This window comes from Monodelphis domestica, chromosome 3 (genome assembly GCF_027887165.1).
Source record: "Monodelphis domestica isolate mMonDom1 chromosome 3, mMonDom1.pri, whole genome shotgun sequence".
NCBI classification, from domain to species: domain Eukaryota; kingdom Metazoa; phylum Chordata; class Mammalia; order Didelphimorphia; family Didelphidae; genus Monodelphis; species Monodelphis domestica.
Window position 1 is genome coordinate 335,207,732 of NC_077229.1, and position 23,050 is coordinate 335,230,781.

The following is a 23,050-nucleotide window of genomic DNA, read 5'->3' on the forward strand; positions in this document are numbered from 1 at the left end:
AACTAGCCTGTGACCCTCACTGTTCCTGGCCTCAATTTCCAGATCTGAAAACTCACTTAGCCCTGCTTGCTTCAGTTTCCTCATCTGTAAAATGAGCTGGAGAAGGAAATGGCCAGCCCCCCTAGGATCTTTGCCAAGAAAACCCCAAATGGGGTCATGAAGAGTTGGACACATGAAAAACTGGTAAACAACAACACAGACCATGACCTCACTTTCTATTTCTAACAGACTCGTGAGGGGGGCACAACAGGGGTTTAGGTCTCTATATTTTTTTAAAATCCTTATCTACTGCCTTAGAATCAATATATGTATTTTTTCCAAGGCAGAAGAGTAGTAAGCATTAAGTAACTTGACAGCCAGTAAGGATCTGAGGTCAAATTTGAACCCATGACCTCTTGTCTCCAGGCCTGGTTCTCTATCCATGGAGCCACTTATATCCATTTTACAGATGCAGATACTGAGGCTCAGAGTGATCTTCCTGTGGTCCCATGGCTAATAAATGAGTAGAGAGGATACGAATCTGAGTCAGTCTGACTTCAAGTCCAGGGCTCTATGTGGTATTCCACTGCCTTTCACTTATCACATATTTGCTCTAATGTGATCCATAATTGCTTCTTCTGTAAGCAGAAATGTTTCACACTGAGGAAAAAAGCATTTTCTTGGAAAGATTATTATTGGAATAAATGGAAAATATATTTGGGGCAATTAATGCAGGCAGGCCCTGACTCAGTAAGAGGGCATGCCCTAAAATTTCATTTTTAAGCCCGTTGTTTAGAATTCAGAAGGCATTTTCTCATAGAAAGAATGTCATAAATAGCAAATGTTAGGTTCTTGGCTCAACTCACAGGATTCTATTTAACCCACAATGAAAGAGAAATAGCAGGCTAAGGCACTCTATCAAATGTTAAAGTGTCTCACCATATTATGGACTAAATAGAATTTTGTGGGCCAACCTAGGAATCTAATGGGCTTTTAAGACTTTGTTTTTATGGGTTCCATGTTAAGGAAAGAATAAAAAGTATGCCTAGCCTTTGCTGCTCTTCTGTCTTAGTACTGATACTCAGACAGAAAGTAAGAGTTAAAAAAAAAAAGATTAACTCTCTCTTCCCATCATCCTGGCTATGGCAACAAGGTAATCTGGAGGTTCTGGAAATATGACTCCCTCCTACTGTTTGACTCTTTGTCACCCCATTTGGGATTTTCTTGGCAAAGATATCAAAGTGGTCTGTCATTTCTTTCTCTGGTTAATTTTGCAAATGAGGAAACTGAGGCAAACAGAGTTAAATGACTTATCCAAGGTTACACAGCTAGAAAGGATCTGGATTTGAACTCAGGAAGAGAAATGTTTCTGACCCAGGTCCAGCACTCTATTTACTGACCCACTTAGCAGTCTGCTGGACCCACAGAAGAAAAAATGGAAAACCCATTCCAGGATTCTTGCCAAGAAAATTATGGACTGGTAAAATAAAATTATGTATATATATATATATATGTATATATATATATATATGCATATATATCATATATTATATAATATAAAACTATAGAGCTGGATAGGACCTTAGAGGTCACCTAGCTCAGCCCACTGATCTTATGAGTAACCTGAGGCTCCCTGAGATAAAAAGATTTTCCCTAGGTCATACAGCAAAAGCAAACCAGAGCTGAGACTAGAACCCAGATTCTTGGCTCCCTTCCCATGCTTGTTTTATTATACCATCCTGAGACTACCTGTAACTAGAATTCTCTCCCATTTAGATATTTTTCCATTAAAAAAATATATATCATTTTTACATGCATGTAGATAGTCATTTTCACAAAAGAAGAATTTAAAATCTTTACAGACAATATAGTTTGTCAATTATTTCCAGCATAATAACTGTTAACTAACTAAATTACAGGCTTCCTCAAGTTAATAGAGGAACTTAAGTTGTTTGGGATACTCTAACATTGGATCATGGATTATCAGTTTTGAACTGGAAGGGACCTTAGAGGTTATCTTGTTCAACCTGCAAGTCTTACAGATGAGTAAACTGAGGTCCAGAGGGGTTCTACGAATTAGGATCAGACATGTAAGTAAGTAGCAGAGCTGGGATTTGAACCCAGTTTGTCTCCAAAATCAATCACTCCTTCTACTAAACTATCCTTTCCATAATCATTTGGAAGAGATCTATCATCATAATGATATTTGGTCAAAATCTATAGTGATTTGTGACTGCACTTTAAATGTAATTATAGCCTCATAACCCTGTGAGGCAGAGACCAAACTAATGATATTTTAGATGGAGGATGAAATTGAGGCTTAAAGAGATTAAATGACACCAAAGGCCACAGAGTAGGTAAATGGCAAGACCCAGGTTAACAGCTTCCATGTCCAATTTCTTTTCACTACTTTATTCTTTATCTCAGTAGACTACTGATATCCAGAATGATGAAATGCAATTGGGAGTGGGGCATATTTAAAAAAGATAACACAGTATTTATTCAGTCATTTTAGTTGTGTCTGACTCTTTGTTGACTCCATTTGAGGGCTTATTTATTTTTTGCCATTTCCTTCTCCAGCTCATTTTACAGATGAGGAAACTGAGGCAAATAGGGGCATGTGGCTAATACGGGTCTGGGGCTAGAGCTGAGTTCAGGAAGATGAGTCTTCCTGCCTCTAAGCCCAGAATTCTTATCTACAGTGCCATCTGGCTGACCTAACATAGGAGAAATCTTCTTTATATTTATATAGAGATATATGTAGTTGGTGTTTAGTTATGTCTAAGTCTTGATGACCCCATGGACATATTAATAATGTATATGCTTATTTATATTTGTATTATATTTCTATATTTAGTTATTTTGCATTGGTTTGTTTTCATTTGGTTTCAAAAGTCTTATGCTGTTGTATAGTTCAAAGAAATATCTGTCTCTGGCACTCTTAGAAAGATATACATATCCAGGAAATTCCCCATATTCTAGCAGGCTGCCATCCAAGAAAACAGACTCAATCACATCCTTAGCATTCTTTACCATGAAAATCAACAGTAACTTAATTTCCTTTGGTAACAAGGGAATGGATGCTCTGTACTGATTAAAAATTGCTTCAGGTATTATGAGTCATGGTTGGACAGAAGTCAAAATATCCTTGATTACCTGGCATTCTTTTTTGACATAGTAATTCATCCATTTCAAAAGAAAAAGTCTAGGAAAGAAATGAGCATGTTTTTCTGACAGATGCTCAGCTTCTCAGTTGCCAAGGGATATTTTCTTCCCCTCCATGGATCTCACACACTGTGGGTAAAATTTCCAGCTGGTCTAAGAGTATTCTTAATGCAAGATTGTTATTTGTTTATTGGTCATTGGGAAAAGGATGGTTCCTTTCTAAAGAGAGTGTGAGCTCTATAAAGTCCTTGTCTACCCAAGGGTATAAGCATTATAGAAATCTCAAAATGCTCTCTGTAACTATATGGCAATTCTCTATACTTCACCAGCATCTATTGCTTCAACTGTTAAATACAGGGACTCGATTAGATAATCGCTAAGGTTCCTTACATTTCCCAAATCTTATGATTCGATATTATTTTTTCCCTCTGTCCAAAGTAGTTAATACGGCCAATTGTTTTTCAGCATAGAATATTTTGCTCTTGGAATACCATCTGACATTTCTATATCACTCAACATTGGCAATTGCTTTCATTTACTATATTTTTGGAATAGTAGGAATTATAAAGTAATAATGTCTTTGGGAATCTTGGAGGAAAAGAAAGTGCCGCTACTTACAAAGTACTTTCCTTACAATAACCCTGTAAGTATTCTCATTTTCAGGTGAAAATAGAGACTTCATGTGAATGACTAGAGATCAGTTCACCTGAAAAAGGTTTGGAGATTTGATTAGTTTGTGGGCTCTGTTTGACTCAAGATTGCAATAGATTGGTCAAAAAAGAGGCATGATATCCAGGAAAATGGAGGTGCCATTTTTTTTGGTTTTTTTTGTTTGTTTCTAACTCTTTAGTTTACTGCTGAGTGTTCTCCAATCTCCTTGATTTCACACATTCTAGTACATGTTTTATACTCAGAGCTTCAGACTGGTTCCAGTCATAAAATTTACAAAACACAGGACATCCCTTTGAAGCTTTGCAGGGAGCTTTTCTTAAATATTCTGATATCTTTTAATATTTTTATTTTTAAATCCCTTCATCTCTACATTGTAAGCAAATTTCCCTTTAAGGTCTCCCTTAATACAGATCTTTACTTTTCCTTCCATTTTCCTTCCCAATTCTGATGTTTTTCACAAGGTTGTCTTCAATAGAGATTTTGAGTCAGAGGTGCAGAAGCAGAACATTCCAGGCATAAACTATTCACATACACAGAGGCTGGAGTAGGAAGAGCAGCAAGAAAGCTACTTTGGGCTGGAGAGTGTGTGAAAAAAGTCATGTAGAATAATGCTGGAAAGGTAGAGAGGATTGTGGAGGACTTGAAACATCAGAGGAGTTTGTATTCTATTGCAGCAATAATGGGGAGCTGCTGAAGTGTGGTAAATGGGGGAGAAGTAGGGTTAGAATTTTGCTTTAGGAAAATAATTTTAGCAGATAGGATCTTTAGATTTCTATGGATGCTCCTTTAGAGCACCTCTTTGTTCTTCCACCTTGCTTGGAGCAAGTGAACTCTAGATTTTCTAGGATGCCAACTTCCACTGGCATGGGTTGGAGACAAATGTCATTGGCTCACCCAGGCCTAGGAACAAAATATTAAAAAAAAACCAAACTCTTATCTTTCCATCTTAGACTCAATACTGTGTATTGGTTCCAAGGCAGAAGAGCTATAAGGGCTAGGCAATGTGGGTTAATGATTTGCCCAGGGTCATACAGCTAGGAAATGTTTGAGGCCACATTTAAACCCAGGACTTTCTATTTCCATACATGGCTCTTAATCCACCGAATCACCCAGATGTCCCTGAAAGCATTTCAGATGGAGAAAATGCCAATATATTTCCTTGCCCCTCCTTCCCTTCTTTTGTGCACTCAGTTCATGTTAGCTACATCTTCTCCAATAATGATATTCCTCATTCTTTTATGAGTTACTACTCACTTTATATCTTCATTTTTCTCCATATTCAGCTTTCCTAATGCTTCGTCATAGTGCTGATATGATTTTAATGTTTAAATGAGATTACTCCTATTTTAATCTCAAATTGTTTTTTCTTGTTTAGTTTTCTACTTTTCAAGAGAAAAAATTGTCAGTATTCTCATTAGAAAAAAACAAAGGACACGCAAAGATTGTCATTGTCATTAACTTCTGACCTCCCTTTTTTTTTCTATGTCTTTTTGAAATCTCAATGACTAAAATTGGAGATAATTTTCCAATAAGCATCCAAAAATGCTAAAATTATTTCTTGGCTTCCTTCTCTTCCTTCTTTTTCACTCTCCCTCTTTCCTTTGCCTTCTAATAACACCTATGACATATAGTGCAGCAATAGAAAGGGGCAGGTAGGTGGCCCAGCAGATAGAAAACCAGGTCTACAGACAGGAGATCCTCGGTTCAAATCTACCCTTAAACACTTCATAACTGTGTGATTGTAGGTAAGTCATTTAACCCCAATTGCCTAATCTTTACTACTCTTCTGCCTTGGAGCCTCTCAGTATTGATTCTAAGTCAGAAGGTAAGGGTTTAAAAAAAATGAAAGCAATAGAAAGATGTACACATATTTACAATGAGGAATATTACTTTGGATTTTTGTAATAATAATTCTTTATTTAAATGTCCTTCCCTCTTTCCTTCCCTCTTTCCTTACTTCCTTTCTTTTTTCTTTCCTTCCTTATTCCTCCCTCTTTCTTTCCTTCCTTCTCTCCCACCCTCCTTCTTTCTCTCCTCCCTCCCTCCCTTCCCCTGTACTTTCTGTCCTATTAAGAACTCCAAGAATAAAGGGCATGGGCTCAGCAAGTACGATTAAATGACTCACCTAGAGTCATCCAGCTAAGATGTGTTTGAGACCAGATTTAAACCAGGACCTCCTGTCTCCAGGTCCAGCTCTCCACCCACCTGGCCATCTCGCTGCCCCAGCCCCTTTTCTCAGTCAGTATGTGTCCCACAGGGAGCCTTATGTAGAGTTTAATGGTCTTGTTAAACTCCACATAAAGATCCCTGTGGGACACATACTGACTGAGAAAAGCATCTATTAACATAATCTATATTCGATTGCATATTATTTATTTTGTTAACTATTTCCCAATTATATTTTAATATGATATTGCCTTGCTGGGCCACAATGTAGGTGGCAGGTTTGCCAACTCATATTTCATTCTATTCATCCTTTCTATCATCCTTGCCTTCAAGGCTGATTCTCTTACTTCATTAAGTCTTTCCCTGCCAGGAATCTGTTTCCTAGTTGTCTGGATTCTTTCTAATCTCCTCACCTGTCAGTCATTCACGGTCATGATTAGATCCTCAACCCCAAAGTCATATTCCTATTAACATCCTTACACGGCATTTTGCCTATAGTAGATTAACAAAAAATGACACAGCCCATCCTTAGAGGGAGCAGGGACTTGTCTATGGCAGGGATTTATAATTAGTGATGTTATATGATGCTGATTTCTCATGGGGGAATCGGGGCTCTCTCTGGTGCCAAAAGCTTCAAATGGTGCCTGGCTCCTGGGAGGCATCTTAATGTGTTTGTTGAATGAACAGTTGCAGAAACCTACCTCCTCTTCTGTTAGAGTTGGGTCTTCCTCTCGAGACTTGTAGGACAGCGAACTAAGTCTCTGTTAGAGAGAACAAATACATATAAAGATGAAATACTGTGAAACTTGTATAATTCTCTTAAAATCCAAGACTTAAAATTTTTTTGAGAAAAATTTCAGGAAAAGAAGCTCTCTGAATCATGAAAATGAACTGTTTGGAGAAAGTGCCATAAGGAAACCTGCACAACATCAGAAGATCCAGAATGAACTTTGGGATGTAATTGATTGAACTGATGGGGGTTGAACACATTTATTCTGAATGTAAACTCTTGTGCCAAAGGACTCATGCACCCAATGGATTTTTTGTCAATGCACCTAGCAAACACTGGTTTTACTCTCTCTCTCTTCTATTTCCCTCTTATCTCTAACTATTGTAGTTTCCTCTTAGAAAGTGCAATATTGTATTCACCTGAAGCTAGAAGATCTTTAGATGTATAAGCTGATTATGTTAAATGATTCATTGGGGAGTTAGTCTCTCAAAGAATCACAGGGGAAAATGGTGAAGAGTAAATCAAACTCTCTTTGTCTATCAATCAGCAATTTTTAATCTATCAATAATCAATAAAAAAATTAAGCACCCCTATTTAACATTTATTAAGAGTGTTCACAAATAACTTGCTAAAGTGGGACAACTCCAGAGGTGACTGACCACCCCCTGGGCAGTGCTAAGCAAATTGAAAAGACTGCAATTGGTTCCCATAAAGTAGAGGAAAGGATAGGAAGTGACATGGAAAAAGGGCTATTAAAAGTCTTGAACTTCTTGTCCAGGGATCTTCGGCTGGTGACTTGCCTCTTGGAGGTGGCTTTGGACTGGGACTTAAGACTTTGATTTGGGACCTTGGCTATTGGATTGCTTCTTGGAGGACTGCTCCTGGATCTTCTCCTTTGACTTCAACATTGGAGGACTTCACCTTGGGTGAGTGAGTAGCTGAGGGCTGAGCCTCATTTCACTAGAGAAGGGCTAGTAGGCTTGTTAAAACCTGTCTCTTTAGCTACCTTTTCCCATTTTCACTCTTTCTACCTCTTTGTAAATTAAGCTACTAAAGTAATTTTGACTTAAGTCATATCTTTAAATTGGCAACCACAATATTACTTTATTTTTAAATTTTTTTTTAAATTTTAAATTTTTATTTGGTCATTTCCAAACATTATTCATTGGAAACAAAGATCATTTTCTTTTCTTCCCTCCCCCCCCTCCCACCACCTCTCCCATAGCCCATGTGCAATTCTACTGGGTATCACATGTGTTCTTGATTCAAAGCCATTTCCATGTTGTTGGTATTTGCATTAGAGTGTTCATTTAGAGTCTCTCCTCAGTAATATCTCCTCCACCCCTGTAGTCAAGCAGTTGCTTTTCATGGGTGTTTTTACTCCCACAGTTTATCTTCTGCTTATGGATAGTGTTTTTTAGATCCCTGCAGATTGTTTAGGGACATTGCATTGACACTAATGGAGAAGTCCATTACCTTCGATTGTAGCACAGTGTATCAGTCTCTGTGTACAATGTTTTCCTGGTTCTGCTCCTTTCGCTTTGCACCACTTCCTGGAGGTTGTTCCAGTCTTCATGGAATTCCTCCACTTTATTATTCCTTTTAGCACAATAGTATTCCATCACCAACATATACCACAATTTGTTCAGCCATTCCCCAATTGAAGGGCATCCCCTCATTTTCCAATTTTTGGCCACCACAAAGAGTGCAGCTATGAATATTCTTGTAGAAGTCTTTTTCCTTATTATCTCTTTGGGGTACAAGCCCAGCAGTGCTATGGCTGGATCAAAGGGCAGACAGTCTTTTATCGCCCTTTGGGCATAGTTCCAAATTGCCCTCCAGAATGGTTGGCTCAATTCACAACTCCACCAGCAATGAATTAGTGTCCCTACTTTGCCACATCCCCTCCAGCATTCATTACTTTCCTTTGCTGTCATGTTAGCCAATCTGCTAGGTGTGAGGTGATACCTCAGAGTTCTTTTGATTTGCATCTCTGATTATAAGAGATGTAGAACACTTTTTCATGTGCTTATTAAGAGTTTTGATTTCTTTGGCTGAGAACTGCCTGTTCATGTCCCTTGCCCATTTATCAATTGAAGAATGGCTTGCTTTTTTGTACAATTGATTTAGCTCTTTGTAAATTTGAGTAATTAAACCTTTGTCAGAGGTTTCTATGAAGATTGTTTCCCAATTTGTTACTACCCTTCTGATTTTAGTTACATTGGTTTTGTTTGTACAAAAACTTTTTAATTTGATGTAGTCAAAATTATTTATTTTACATTTTATGACTCTTTCTAAGTCTTGCTTGGTTTTAAAATCTTTCCCTTCCCAAAGGTCTGACGTATACTATTCTGTGTTCACCTAATTTACTTATAGTTTCCTTCTTTATGTTCAAGTCATTCACCCATTCTAAATTTATCTTGGTGTAGGGTGTGAGGTGTTGATCCAAACCTAATCTCTCCCACACTGTCTTCCAGTTTTCCCAGCAGTTTTTATCAAATAATGGATTTTTGTCCCAAATGCTGGGGTCTTTGGGTTTGTCATAAACTGTCTTACTGAGATCATTTATGCCAAGTCTATTCCACTGATCCTCCTTTCTGTCTCTTAGCCAGTACCAAATTGTTTTTATAACCACTGCTTCAGAGTATAGTTTGAGATCTGGGACTGCAAGTCCTCCTTCCTTTGCATTTTTTCATGGTTTCCCTGGATATCCTTGATCTTTTGTTCTTCCAAATGAACTTAGTTATGGTTTTTTCTAATTCAGTAATGAAGTTTTTTGGTAGTTCAATGGGTATTGTGAAAAATAGACTCGAATACAGGACTACAATCCCCATGAGCCTTTGCTCCACTTCCCCAGAATGCCTTGTAATCTCACCTGGGCCGAGATTGAGAAGGTATTTAAGCTCATTCAAAGGCTTTTGAGGGGGCTCTTGGGCTTTTTTTTGGACTTCCGTTTTGGGAGCAGAGGCGTCTCTTCCATGATGTGAGGTTATTTTGTCTAGGCCTCTGGCCTAGGCACATGTTTCTTACTTGTATATTCTTAATCTTTAACCTTTAATAAACCTCTAAAAATATAATACTCCTTGCAGAGAGAAACTAATTTCTACCTGCCTCAGTCTCCCCATATTCCATAAATTTTAATCTTTACAGTTGGCGACCTAATGGAAAAAAGAACTTTCAGTCTTCTGATTTCTTTTCTGATCTTAAATTCAGTTTTAATATCTAGTACCTAGAAAAAAAAATTTTTTTTTTGAGCCATATCTCTCTGGCCAAGGTTTTCTACCCTCGCAAAGCTGCTACAGGCTCCGGACCTGCCCCGCCGCTTCCTGCCTGCAACCTGCAGCCCTGATTGTCCTCACCTGGTACCTGGTCCCAGCCTTGCCCACCCCCGCAGCTGCTCCAGCTCCTGGCCTCTCACCGGCCCGCTGCCTGCCTATTTCTGCGCCTCAGACCCAAGAGCGTGACCCCAGCCGGCTCATCACCCAGATCCTTGGAGCAGATCGCTCAGGACTCATTGCGACCAGCTGGTAACAGTATTGGCCATGTGGGCGGAGGGGAGAGACCAGAGGGAAAGGAGACCGGGTAATTTTCCCTTAGGCTAAGCCTCCACGTGGCTGGGGGTATTGGCCGCAGGGGTATCAGAGAGGGGAAAGACAGAAAAGACTAGAGAGAAGAAACAGATCTTTTCAAACAGAAACTTAATAGCAATGGGCTGTTTAAAAGGATTTTTGACTCTTCTGGCAATTTCATTGATTTTGCCTGCCTGTCTGGGAGCAGACTCAGCCCAAAGATTCAACTTTAACTTTGGGGAGGAAAATGGGTGGCCCAGCGAACTGGAAGCCAGGCCCAGAGACGGGAGGTCTCTAGTTAAAATCTGGCCTCCGATGCTTCCCAGCTATGGGGCCCTGGACGGATCCCTTGAACCCCATAGCCTAGCCTTTACTACTCTACCTTCGGACAATAGACATTTAAATGGATAATTAAAAACAAACAAACAAACAAACAAAAAAACCCCAAGGAACTTTGAAGAGACTAAAGGCTCTAAGGCATTTCAGACTCCAATGGTTTATAAAAAAAATCTCTGTATTCTATTGCATTGTTTTGTTTAAGATATAACTTTGTGATTTTAAGTTCATATATTACTGAATTCAATATTATTCTGCTTGAACTGAAGGTTGATTGAATTTATTTTGAATGTACTGAGTTTTGAAATTCTGTTGTTTTTCCCCCTATAACTGTGTTGAACAAATATTATTGTGAATAAGCCCATATATGAAAAAATAGCCTTTTTCTATTTTGCTGAGGATAGATGGACTTCAGAACTGGTTATAATTGTATTAACAACCTTTGGAATTTTAATGTGCTAAATACCTCAAATGATTTGATTTTAAGGGTTTTATAAATATGATTTTTGGATTTTTTTTTAACAATCTGGTTATTTTTGCCTGCCCCTACCATGAGGTAAGGCTCATTAGCTGAAGTGAAATGTATTTTATAAACCCCAACCTTCCCACATGTGAATGGAAGTTGGGCAGTTAATTTCAGGGCATTTGTACCCTTAAAAAGCCTCCAAAAGGAGCACCCCTTTATTTATACTCTTCAGCTCACTACTTTACTTGCACCAGAATGATATATAGATTTCTTGATTATGTTCTTAACCCAAGATGAGTTTTACTTTGTTTAAAAAATATGTTTAAATACCAAGGTTGAAAGATTGCTACATTTATAAAAATTGTGACAAATGTCCATCAATTCATAGGTTTTAAAAATGTCATACAGCAACTTATGTGAAATATGAAAGTGTGTTTGTTTGCTATTGTAATTAATTGGGCTATTGAGAATTTTGGGGATTTTGATATCTACATATTTGTACTACTGTATTTTTAAAGATGAAAAAATTGTTAACCTTGTTCAATTCATTTGCCTTCTACTCACAGTGATCATGGCCAGATACAAAGAGGAAATGGATCTCATTTTTTGATGAGAAAGTCTTACATTTTATATTTTCTTAGCTGACACAGAGTGTCAATGATTATAAGCTATATTTTTGAATTTTTAAAGCTCTTTTATTATTATATTTTTCTTGCATGTGCAATATACTTTTTTCAGGTTTTATTTTTATTTTTTCTCTCCTTTTTATATTTGAAGCACATGTCACCAGTATTAAGATTTTCTTTAACCTTTTGATTTTTAAGTTTAAGATACATTTGCTAATACATGCCCTAAAAGGCTTGTGACTATAAAAATGATGCCACTAATTATTTAAATAAATTATGGGACTTTGCTTAATGATTCTGTCTGATTCCAGGACAAGAGATACACACAAGAGCCATTGCACAAAGCCAAAGAAAGGCCAATCTAGGATGGATTGATGCACTTCTAGGCCAATACAAAGGTCTTGAACCTAGTGTGAAGACTCGAGGTTACTATGTTTAACGTGTTAAGACATAGGCTTTCCTTGTATCTACACTCACCCTGAAAATACTCACAAATGAGTATCCCCAAACCTTGGCTCCTACTTGGCTTCTATAATCTGGTCCCTTTCTTTTCTGCCTCTCATAATGTGGTACCTTTCTATAGTCCTGGCACTAATTGGGCAAATGCATCATTACTTAGATCATTTTGATTGGGCCCTGATTGAAGGACCTGTTATAGATTTATTTTTCTTCTACTTGGAATTTTTACACATAAGACTTTGATAGTCTATATTTTCATCCAGAAATTTTTCTTTTGGATTTTCTGATGTCTTTTTAATATCTCTTGCCAGTTGATTCATACCTCAGCCATGCATCCCTAACTGATTCTGAATCTTTCAATCACCCACAACACGGGGGAATGTAAAAAAAAAAATCATTATTTAAATTACAAAGTTTAAATTCCTTTTGAGAAGAATTTTAGGTAAAGAAGATGCTACCTCTCTGAATCCAGAACTGAATTGTTGGAGAAGCCACCATGAAGAAGCCTCCAGACCACAAGTTGCACAAAATTGAACTTTGGGTGTGGTTGATTGAACATTTATTTGTATGTATACTTTTATGCCAAAGGGGACTGCCCCCTAAAGGCTTTTTGTCAATGTGTTCAGCAATTATTGGTTTTATTCTTTCTTCTCTTATCCTCACACTATTGTAATCTTTTAAGTTGATTTTGTTTTCATGATCCTTTGGAAAAAAATTAATTTTTTTGCAAATGATCACATGGGGGAATGTGAAAAATAGACTCGAATACAGGACTACAATTCCCATGAGCCTTTGCTCCACTTCCCCAGAATGCCTTGTAATCTCACCTGGGCCGAGATCGAGAAGGTATTTAAGCTCATTCAAAGGCTTTTGAGGGGGCTCTTGGGCTTTTTTTTGGACTTCCGTTTTGGGAGCAGAGGCGTCTCTTCCATGATGTGAGGTTATTTTGTCTAGGCCTCTGGCCTAGGCACATGTTTCTTACTTGTATATTCTTAATCTTTAACCTTTAATAAACCTCTAAAAATATAATACTCCTTGCAGAGAGAAACTAATTTCTACCTGCCTCAGTCTCCCCATATTCCATAAATTTTAATCTTTACAGTATGACACTAAATAAGTAAATTAATTTGGGTAGGATTGTCATTTTTATTATGTTAGCTCATCCCACCCATGAGCAATCAATGTTTTTTCAATTGTTTAGATCTAGTTTTATCTGTGTGGAAAGTGTTTTGTAGTTGTGTTCATATAGTTCCTGTGTTTGTCTCAGCAGATAGACTCCTAAGTATTTTATATTGTCTAGGGTGATTTTAAATGGAATTTCTCTTTCTAATTCTTGCTGCTGAAATGGGTTAGAGATATATAGAAATGCTGATGACTTATACGGGTTTATTTTGTATCCTACAACTTTGCTAAAGTTGTTGATTATTTCAAGTAACTTTTTGGTTGATTCTCTAGGATTCCTTAAGTAAACCATCATATCGTCTGCAAAGAGTGATAGTTTGGTCTCCTCATTGCCAATTTTAATACCTTCAATTTCTTTTTCTTCACTAATTGCTACTGCTAGTGTTTCTAGTACAATGTTAAATAATAGAGGTGATAATGGGCATCCTTGTTTTACTCCTGATCTTATTGGAAAGGCTTCTAGTTTATCTCCATTGCAGATGATGTTTGCTGATGGTTTTAGATATATACTGTTTATTATTTTTAGGAAAGGCCCATCTATTCCTATGCTTTCTAGTGTTTTCAATAGGAATGAGTGTTGTATTTTATCAAAGGCTTTTTCTGCATCTATTGAGATAATCATGTGATTTTTGTCAGTTTGCTTGTTGATATGGTCAATTATGTGGATGGTTTTCCTAATATTGAACCATCCTTGCATTCCTGGTATGAATCCTGCCTGGTCATAGTGGATGACCCTTGTGATGACTTGCTGGAGTCTTTTTGCTAGTATCCTATTTAAGATTTTTGTGTCTATATTCATTAGGGAGATTGGTCTATAGTTTTCTTTCTCTGTTTTTGACCTGCCTGGTTTTGGGATCAGTACCATGTTTGTGTCATAAAAAGAATTTGGTAGAACCCCTTCTTGGCCTATTCTGTCAAATAGTTTGTTTAATATTGGGAGTAGTTGTTCTTTGAATGTTTGATAGAATTCATTTGTGAATCCATCTGGACCTGGGGATTTTTCCTTAGGGAGTTCTTTGATGGCTTGTTCAATTTCTTTTTCTGAAATGGGGTTGTTAAAGTAATTTACTTCTTCCTCTTTTAGTCTAGGCAATTTACATTTTTGTAAGTATTCATCCACATCACCTAGATTGCCATATTTGTTGCCATATAATTGGGCATAGTAGTTTTTAATGATTGCCTTAATTTCCTCTTCATTAGAGGTGAGGTCTCCTTTTTCATCTTGGATACTGTCAATTTGGTTTATTTCTTTCCTTTTTTTAATTAGACTGACTAGTACTTTGTCTATTTTATTTGTTTTTTCAAAGTACCAGCTTCTAGTCTTATTTATTAAATCAATAATTCTTTGACTTTCAATTTTATTAATTTCTCCTTTGAGTTTTAGGATCTCTAATTTAGTCTTCATCTGAGGATTTTTAATTTGTTCACTTTCTAATTTTTTAATTTGCATGCCCAATTCATTGACCTCTGCCCTTCTTAATTTGTTTATATATGAACTCAAGGATATAAATTTCCCCCTGAGTACTGCTTTGGCTGCATCCCATAGGTTTTGAAAGGATGTCTCATCATTGTCATTTTCTTCAATGAAGTTATTGTTTCTATGATTTGTTCTTTAACAAACTGGTTTTGGAGAATTGTATTGTTTAATTTCCAATTAATTTTCGATTTACCTCTCCATGTTCCCTTACTAGTTATTATTTTCATTGCATTGTGATCTGAGAAAGTTGCATTTATTATTTCTGCTCTTTTGCACTTGTCTGCAATGTTTTTATGCCCTAATACATGGTCAATTTTTGTGAATGTACCATGTGCTGCAGAAAAGAAGGTATATTCCTTTTTGTCCCTATTTATTTTTCTCCACATGTCTACTAACTCTAATTTTTCTAAGATTTCATTCACTTCTCTTACCTCTTTCTTATTTATTTTTTGGTTTGATTTATCTAGTTTGGATAGAGGAAGGTTCAGGTCTCCCACTAGTATATGCATATGTATTTTTGCATGCATATATCTATATACTTATTTATGTCTTGCCCTTTCATCCTATACAGTTTGTTGCTATTCCCTCTAAGTATACTTCTTTTTGCTGCCCAGGTAGTAACAACAGTTTTTAAGAGTTACCAATGACCTCTTTTCTTATAGGGATACATATCATTTTAACTTATTGAGTCTCTTAAAAAATTTTTTTTGTTGTTGTTTTTCTTTTTCCCCCTCTTTTTTAATTACCTTTTGATGATTCTCTTGAGTTCCGTACTTGGACATCAAATTGTCTGTTCAGGTCTGGTCTTTTCTTTATGAATTCTTGAAATTCTTCTATTTTGTTGAATGACCATACTTTCCCTTGTAAGAATATAGTCAGTTTTGCTGGGTAGTTGATTCTTGGTTGTAGACCTAGTTCCCTTGCTTTCCGGAATATCGTATTCCATCCCTTTCTTTTTTTCAGTGTGGATGCGGCCAGATCCTGAGTTATCCTCACTGTGGTTCCTTGGTATCTGAATGACTTCTTCTTGGCAGCTTGTAATATCTTTTCTTTGGTCTGATAGTTCTTGAATTTGGCTATAACATTCCTGGGTGTTGTCAGTTGGGGATTAAGTACAGGAGGTGATCTGTGGATTCTATCAATCTCCACTTTTCCCTCTTGTTCAAGGATTTCAGGGCAGTTTTCTTTAATAATTTCCTGTAATATAATGTCCAGGCTTTTTCTTTTGTCATGGTCTTCTGGTAGGCCAATAATTCTTAGATTGTCTCTCCTTGAACGATTTTCTAAATCCTCTGTTTTGTGAATGAGATGCTTCATATTTTCCTCAATTTTTTCATTCTTTTGGTTTTGTTTTATAGTGTCCTGCTGCCTTGTGAGGTCGCTCGATTCTTCTTGTTGTAGTCTGATCCTTAAAGACTGGATTTCATCCTTAGTTTTTTGGTCATCCTTTTCCTTTTGGTCGGATTTTCTTTGGAGGTCATCTTTCATCTTCTTCACCTCATCTTTCATCTGCTTTGCCTCATCTTTCATCTCCTTTGCCTCATTTTCCAGCTGGTTGATTTTGGCTTTCAAGACACTATTTTCTGTTTCCAGATGACTTATCTTAGTTTTTAAGTTCTTTTCCCAATTGTCTTCAGCCTCTCTTAATTGTGTTTTGAATTGCGTTTTGAGTTCTTCCAAAGCCTGTATCCAATTCGCTGGGGTTTCTGATTTTTCCTTTGCTGATCCCTCTCCCTCTGTTTCATTCTTTCTTTGCTCATTACCTGTGCAGAAGCTGTCTATTGTAATTTCTTTCTTCTTTTTCTGTTGTTTGCTCGATTTTACCCCTTCTTTGCTCCCCGTATTTGGCTGTGCTCTTGCTCCTCTCATTTTGTTTTGGTTTTGGGGCTGTCAGTCTCCCCTCTTGGAGCTTTGTCAGATCTCTTGGTACAGTCTCTAGGAGAGGAATGTTAGCTTCCCTATCCTCTGGAGGCTTTTGATTGGATTGAGTTCAAGTGGGTTGGGCTGTATGTGGTATGAAGCACTGAGGCTCTGAAGACTCCTGGAAGGCTGGGCCGCCCAGGCTCTCTCCAGTTCTCTCCAGCTGCTTCTCTGCTGTCCACAAGTGCCTTTGCCCGCCTCCCTAAACTCTGAGGAGTTCTGATGGAATTAGGTAGAACTGGATTGGTCTGGATGTGCCCCGAGGCAAAGGCAAGACTGGAGCCTGATGGAGGGACCCAGCCACAGCCCGTCTCTCCCTGGCTTCCCCCTCTGCTGTCCAAGCTGGATGCTCCGAGCCCGGCGCCCCGCTGCTCACAAGGTAGACCCTCCAAGCCAGCACCTTTGCCCGCTCAGAGGTTCCCGCTGCTGCTGGGGGCTTAGCCCTCTGGGTTGTGGGGGAGGGGTCCTGGGACCTTCCCTCTGCCTTCCCCTTAGCCCTGAGTACTCTCGGATTCTGGCTTTTGGGGGGGCGTACCTTTTGATTTGAGTCCAGAAGGAGGGTTCCACGCTTCTGTCCTGTTGTTCAGCTTGAATTTCGGTGCCCTAGGAGCATTCAGTCTGTATCGGTAAGGAAGGGTCTTCCACGAGGTCTGAACTTTTGCTGCTTGCTAAGCCGCCATCTTGACTCCCCCACAATATTACTTTAGAATTCTCATTTTTCATCAAGTCCCTAAATTAATTTCTTACAAATTTATAGTTCAGTCTTCTTTTTGCATAAATGGCAGGATATTTTGCTCACAGACATTCGTTTCCTGTCATTTCAGCAGCTTTTCAGATAAGTTACCATAATGCTTTGAGATAGGTTTAATAACTTGATCCTGAAAGGTAACTTCCAATAAAAAGAGATGTAAAGATGTGGAGTATTTCAGTAACCTCTGACCTATTAATTAATCTGCTAAGTGGATGGCTAATAAAATATGGTTCATACTCTTATAGGATGATGAGCTAAAAGAATCCAGTAAATGAGTTAGAATATTATTTCAATTACAGCATGAGTATGACTGAAGGGAACAAACTTTTAAAAAATATAGTATTTCTTTAATAATCCTATACAATGTACATATCCACGCTTCACAGGAGAATCATCAGACCATTTGGAATCATTTTCTAAGTCTGTGGATACAGAAATTATCTTAGCCACATTTGAAATGTGATTGCAGTGTGAGGGGCTCCATGATGACCTATTAGGAATCCTAGATTCATGAGGAGGATTGGATTTTCTAGAAGACAATTGGTTATCATAGATTTCATCTTAGGTAGATGGGGTAGAATTTTCATTCTTTTATAATGAGGACCAGGATACAGAGAAAGCCTTGATGCTCTTGGAAATTGTCTCTCCTCAGTAAAGGTGTTATCAAATTAAATTTTAAAATGGTTTCAGGTAAATATAGTTGAGTAAGTTAAGAGGAATGGGTCAATTCTGGAATAAACAATATTAAAAGGGCAATGGCAAAAAAAATATAGCAATCATAAGAAGAATCATTTTCTATTTGCAGTGTAGAAAAAACTAATGGATTTTCCAGACTAATAGGAATGAGGCTGTTTTGGTTTGATCCTCACACATGCGTCTTACTATGGAAAAGAAGAATGATATGAGACAGTTTTATTTTAATAGTAGTTGACATTTTCACGGTACATTTCACTTTATAAACTTGATATCAATTCATTCTCACAAGGACTCCCTGCTTTATGTAGTTCAAAGATTATTATCCTTATTTGCTCATAAGGACATCAAGGCAGAGAGAGGCCCATAAATATCAGAAAGGTGTCAGCTTCATCTCCGTGGGGGAAGAAAAAGATGTTATAAGTTGATGCCAGGTTACACGGAGCATTTAGTACCTTAGAGACAGTGTCATAACAGGGAAATGTGTTCCCGGATGTGTTGGAGGATCACAATGGTGGAAGAAAATGCAAGAGCAGATCATGGGGGCTAGGTGGGTTGGAGGGGGCTTCTTGGCGGAAGCAGGACTTCTGGGTAGGGATAGGAAGGTCAACTAATTGGTCCAAAGTAAGCAACATTGTACACTAAAATGAAAAAAATGCTATCCAATGCCACAAAAGGAACTGATGGAGTCTGAATGCTGATCAAAGCATACCAGTTTTTACTTTATTTCCTTTGTTTTCCCTTGTATATTGTGGAAGAGGCATGAAGGAAGAGAGATAGGACAATTGCATATTCTGAATGTTAGGGAAATTGTTGGAATGATTTGGAAAATTGTTACAGGATTTGTTATGTAAAAACCATGTTCATGTAAATCCCTTACCTAAACCATTTTCTTATACCCATTCTTAGCTTAGCACTAAGTAGACAGAATAGCTAAGATAAGTTAGGATTTTGTTATTTTGGAAGGGTAACAATATTTAAGATGGTACAGAGTTAAGCATAGATAGATAGAGTAATATAAAAGGTAAGTATCATTAAAAAATGTAAGGTGCATTGTTTTAAAGAAAAAAGGGGGGGGAATGTGGAAGAGGCATGAAGGAAGAGAGAATTTTCATGCATGCAAGACAGACAGCTGGGGACATCATCTCTCAATTAAGGTGAACATTCCAAATAGAATGTTCCCAGGAAAGTCAGTTGCAGTCTAGTCAGGAGATGAACTGAGAGAATGCTTTGACTTCTGACCAAGGGAGAGACTGCCTTCTTCTGACCTAGGCTGAGGCTTTGGTGTGGCTGATGTTGGTGATTGACCATTATATACTGGGCTGATTAGAAGAAGACAGAAGAAAAATCAGTCTTCCTTCATAACTCCCTGACAGACTTTTGGGTCACAGCTGTGACAGGATTGACATTTCTCATAATCCTTCTAACCCTCATTATAGACTAGGGATAACCCTGTCCCTCTCATCTCATCTTCTATCCTGTCCTATCTTCCCCAATAAACCTCCTTACCTGAGAAAGAGGGAAAAAGTATCTTCTCTAAACCTCACAGTTCACCCTTGAGTTACATAGAAAGGTAGCTGACTAACAGGGGGAAGGGAAGGGAGGCAGGAGGGCGTGGGTAGAAAACTGGGAGGTGAAGGGTGGAGAATAGGAAATATCTTGATCTATTAGCCATCAGGAGTGATCAATATGCAACCCCAGAATATCCCCTCTGGTAGTATCCCTCTAGTATATCTCTATCTCTGAAGTATCTCTCTAGTTAGTCAGAGTATCTCATTTATTACAACTTAGAAATAGCTCCAGAGTGTCCTTTCTAATACAATGTGCAATAAGTGTCTTCTTTTATAACATGACAATTATGTAAATATATGTTGCATGATAATACATGTATAACATAGCAGATTAACTGCTGTCTTATGCACAAGGGAGGAGAGAGGGGAGAGAATTTGGATCCAAATGTCTCAAAAAACAAATGTTAGTAATTGGGGGAGAATGTAATAAATTATTACTTGGGGGGAGGAGGAAAGAGGGAAGAAAAAAATACCAGATTTAGTGTTGGGCTCTAGGTTCAAGTCTCAGGTATGCTATGGGTTATCAGGATCATCTTGGGCAAAGCACTGAGCTTGAGCCTCAAATGTGAAAGTAAGAAAGATCATTGTTTGGTGCAGTATTACACATCTTGTGCCTATGTATGGATAGACCACATTATGTGAATGAGGACAAAAAGCAAATCAAGAACAGGAGATTCACATATTTTATGGAATTTTTGCCAAACAAAGGACAATATCGAATAAATTTCATGAGGTTGGGGCAAAAATATTTATATAAATAAAGAGATAAAAAATGAATTTTGTGTTATTTCAAGAAGTGAGTAAAAAGCCACATACTAGTAATAAAAACTAGAACCTGTCACACCCTAGTACTTTTTGATGTGCACAGCTAAAATCAGAATGACTTAAACTACAGTTTGAATGGGTCTGGAAAAAATAAAATTGATAAGATAATGGTTGATGACATATAACACTTAATTTTAGAAGACTTAGCCTAAAAATCAATGACCATGTTTGGCTACAAGGCAAGCATCCTGCTCCAGAATTATGCATGTACTTAGAGTGAACATTGGGAAGATATGATAAAGCTGTAGCTTAGAAAGACTTTGATTCTGAATACATTTTAATAAGATGAACACCTTTTCTGTGGAACTTGGGGAACTGTATCTGTCATCATTTGATTAATTCTTTAGAGCCTTAACCATTTCAGTCAATTCACAGTCCCTGAAGACAAGGTTTCCTATATAATAGATGGACATGTGGAGAGTTAAACACAGAGAGAATAATTAATTTCTTGGTATCAATGATTAGGAAAGATTTTTTTTTTAATCTTTCTTACACTAAGCAAGAAGATAACATGTGTGCATTTGAATTTTCACTTTTGTGTCCACTTACTCTCCTGCCCTCTCTCCTGGTAAGGGTCAATTGTGATTCCATGGATTTTTCTTTCCACTGCCTTTAAAGACTCTGTCTTTGGCCCCATACCATTAATTTTTATCAGACTGTAATGCTTGTAATATCTTCAGATAAATATCAAATGAAAAAGGATAGGTAACACAATGGAGGGCTGGGCCAGGATCCATAAAGATATCCAAAGGAAGAACAATAAGGGGAGCTGAAGAAAAAAAAGTTTAATAGAGAAATATAAAGTTGTACATCTGGTTTTAAAAAAAAAATCTACTTTCACAAATGCAAAATTTGGGACAGCATCTTTTGGCGAAAATATATGAGGGGGACAGTGGATTGAGAGCCAGGGCTACAGATGGAAGGACCTGGGTTCTAATCTTGCCTAAGATACTTTCTAGCTGTGTGACCCTGGGCAAGGCACTAACCCTCTATGATCTAGCCCTTATCCTCTTCTTCCTTGGAACCAACACACAGTATTGATTCAAAGACAGAAGGTAAGGGTTTAAAAAAAAAGGAAAGAAAGGAAAAGAAAAGAAAATATATGGGAGGCTTTAGTGCCTGGTCCAGAGGAAGCAGTTAATAGATTATACATTGATTTTAAGGGATTGCAAGCTTAATATGAATCAAAATTGTAACATGAAAAATTTTAAAGAGTAATGCTACTCCAAGCAGCACAAAAAAGGCATAATGTGTCTCTGCTTTCATCAGATTACATCTGAAATACAGTATCCATTTATGAGGATTATGTTTTAAGAGATAGATGGCTGAGGCTTGTTCAGAAGAGGGCATGAAAGATAAAACAATGGAAGGACTGGAGACTATGTGAGGAATGGGTCAGAAGGAACTAGGGATGGTTAGCTGGAAGAAGAGACAGTTAAAAGAGACAGGAAAGCATCTTTAAGTAGGTAAAGAGCTGCCATTTTAAAGAGGGATTAGCCTTGATCTATTCAATCCAATTCTGTAAAACTAGAAGCAGTGGATGCAAATTGTTAAAAAACCTGGTGGAAGTTCTGTTGGGAGGAAAAGCTTCCTCTATGTTATTATGTTGTCCCAAAGAGCAACAGACTGTGTTGGGAAAAGGCGGGTGCTCTCTCACTAGGTTTTCAAGAGACTAGATCATTAATTGTTTGGTGTGTTGTATAAAGGATTCTTATGCAGGTGTATCTTTCTTCGTCTTTTTCAAATTCTTAAGATTCTGTATATCATGAAAAATGTTCTTAATCCACATTTTATAAAGTTGCCTAGGGCCCCAAAACTTTTATGTAAGTAAACAAAAAAAAATATGTATGTTACATATTTAAAATTCTTAAAAGCCCTACTGCGATCACTCATCTCAGCATGGAAGTAATGTAGATGTACCTTAGGGTTTCTGTCCTGCACCCTAAAGCACCTGTCATGACAATCTTGACATTCTTGTTGTACACACATTCAGAGGAAAGAATGAAATGGTAGGTAAATGAACTCTGGCTCATAGGTACTCCTCTGAGAAGTGAAGAGTCGACTTGACTGAATGAGATTTACTATTTTGGGTTTTTTTTGGTTATCATTTGTAATTCGTATGTTGTATAACCTCTTACCTTTCTCATCTTCTTACTCTTACTGTATGCTTCAGTACAGAAATAATGACCTCTCTTGGCTCTGAACATTTTCTCTGGCTGATTCCCATGCCTAGGATGCTCTCCTTCTTCCTGCTCTGACTGATGGCTTCCATGACTTCTTTCACATTCCATCTAAAATTCTACCTTCTACAGGAATCCCTCTAAATTGCAATGCTTTCCCTCTTAATTTTTTATTTCCTATTTATTCTATTCTACTTATTCCCTATTTATTCTAATCTAATTCCTACTTATTTATATCTTATTCTATTGTATATCGCTTTAAATTTATTTGTTTGCATGTTGT

At 37.5% G+C, this 23,050-nt stretch overlaps 1 protein-coding gene across 7 annotated transcripts in view; it reads right to left on the reverse strand.

The window, feature by feature from the left end:
* Positions 1-23,050, reverse strand: part of PAG1 (phosphoprotein membrane anchor with glycosphingolipid microdomains 1) — a 249,680-nt gene that overhangs the window by 10,979 nt on the left and 215,651 nt on the right. For all 7 annotated transcript variants that reach the window (XM_016431457.2, XM_016431458.2, XM_007486907.3 and 4 more), the window contains one exon: positions 6,684-6,743. In XM_016431457.2, coding sequence (XP_016286943.2) covers positions 6,684-6,743 — 60 coding nt within the window. The remainder of the gene's footprint in view (positions 1-6,683; positions 6,744-23,050) is intronic.